A 1907-nucleotide genomic window follows, 5' to 3' on the forward strand; every position below is an offset into this window, starting at 1 on the left:
TGAAACACCAAGGTCAAGGGTTTGGATCTCCTTACTGGCCAGCCACCCAAACAAAGCAAAAAAAAAAAAAAAACAGTGAAATGAAAACAATGATAATCTGATAAGCTTATAAAACTAAAAACATATTTACAGAGATGCATTCACGTTGGTGAGGTTTTTCTACTTGTAACTCATATGAAGTTCCTATCCAAAAATGTGTTGAATATTACAGGCCTTACGCAGAAGAAAGAAGAATTATTTAAAGAAAAGCATGAGGGCAAACCTTATGTGAAAAAAATTTTTCCTTTATTGCAAGCTGTTTCTAAGAAATACTGAGATCTTAAATCTGGAGATTTTAGTTTAAAAGCTAGGAAAAAAATCTGTTGCTTTTAATGGAAGTAAGTGAATTATCATCTACATGGATCTGTAGCAATAATATTCGTGATTTCATGGTTTTCACATGATAGTTATTTTTCTAAAGCTCATTAAAATAAATCAATGAATATTAAAATATTAAAATACCACCAAAAGCCATTCCTTGGGCCACCAGCAGTTGGCACAGGGAAACTCCAGACAAGAGTGCTGCTGAGGTTCTGTCAACCTGAGCCCTCTGGCATCCCGGAGTTTGCTCGGAGCAGGTCTCTGATACCAGCAGTGTTTGATCCAGAGTGTTTTCCTCCCTCGATCGGGACCCTACCTGTAATCCAGAAGGAGCCCTGATTTCCCAGAATCTTGATCTGGTCAGAGTGTTTCCAGCTGAAGAGTAGGTACCTCTTCTCGGAAGCTTTGCAGGGCAGCTCCACCATGTCCCCTTTTTTGCCCAGTATCACTTCCTTTCCCTGAGGGATGGCTGGGAGCGGCACTAGGTGGAAAAGAAGGGGGTCAGGCCTCAGTGCTCCTTCTGTCCCCCTCTGCTCCATCCCCCACCTTTAACTCATCTTCCCACGCTATCTGCACCTGGTCCCCAAATCTGGATACTCACCCAATTGCAGCAACAGGAGCAAGTGCATAAAAGAGATTCCCTGGTTCATTGTGGCCTCGCTGAGATAGGCCGGGGCCTCAGCCCTTAGGGACCCGAGCCTGAAGGAGTGGCAGGGCCTGAGGGAGAATGAATAATCATTAGTCGGCAGGCATTTATTTGGCCTGATATATAACATGCGGGGATGATATATAGGTACGGGCATGATGTGCAGTCTGTCTCTCAGGCCCAGCCAGCCCAGTGAATGGGGCCTGCACACCACTAAGGGGACACTCTGTGGTACCTGCCACAAAATGCTGTGCCCAGGCCTGGAGTGGTTCTTTGTCATGGGGATCAAAAAAGGATTCCCAGAGAAGGTGGCAAATTGGTAGGGACTAAGACCACAGAGCCAGGCCAGGACATGAAGTTCCTTGAATGCCATGCTGAGATGCTGGGACTTGATTCTGGGCACTAGGGAGCCCGTAGAGAATGTCATGTAGAGAAGATGATTAGATTTGCAAAATAGGTCCCTTCAGCTGCTATGTGAAAGCAGAACTGGAGGAGGCAAAGCACCAGAGGAGGATTGCAATGATCCTGGTGAAAGAAGTTGAGGCCTGAACTTAGACAGTGGCCGTGAGATGTGGGAAAAGATTTGAAGGACAGTTCTGAGGCACAGTTCCCAGGACTTGGGACTTGATCCAGTGTGAGGGTTCAGGGAGAGAAAAAGCAGAGGGTCATGTCCCTGCTTAATAGCAGACCAGCCCTGTGAGGCCTCTGAGTAGGCCAGGCAAGAAGATGCTGTTTCAGAGTTCAGATGAGAGTGATTTCTGTGGTCTTGGGAGACAGTCAAGGCTGGAGGACACAAGGGAGGCTGCAAAAAGGTTCTGAGTGGACCATCAAGAATGGACAGCATTATGTTAGAGGAGTGATTCACAAAGTGTGGTCCCAGATCAGCAACAGCTGCAGCACC

At 46.4% G+C, this 1907-nt stretch overlaps 1 protein-coding gene across 1 annotated transcript in view; it reads right to left on the reverse strand.

The window, feature by feature from the left end:
• The window catches only part of CD4 (CD4 molecule), a 24233-nt gene extending 23223 nt beyond the window's left edge, over positions 1-1010 (reverse strand). The window contains exons 1-2 of the mRNA XM_008567688.1: positions 962-1010; positions 677-841 (exon numbers count right to left, since the gene is read on the reverse strand). Of these exons, the coding sequence (XP_008565910.1) occupies positions 677-841; positions 962-1010 (214 nt within the window). The remainder of the gene's footprint in view (positions 1-676; positions 842-961) is intronic.
• Between the last annotated feature and the right edge of the window lie 897 nt (positions 1011-1907).

Source organism: Galeopterus variegatus, unplaced genomic scaffold (assembly GCF_000696425.1).
Source record: "Galeopterus variegatus unplaced genomic scaffold, G_variegatus-3.0.2 Scaffold336, whole genome shotgun sequence".
Taxonomy (NCBI): domain Eukaryota; kingdom Metazoa; phylum Chordata; class Mammalia; order Dermoptera; family Cynocephalidae; genus Galeopterus; species Galeopterus variegatus.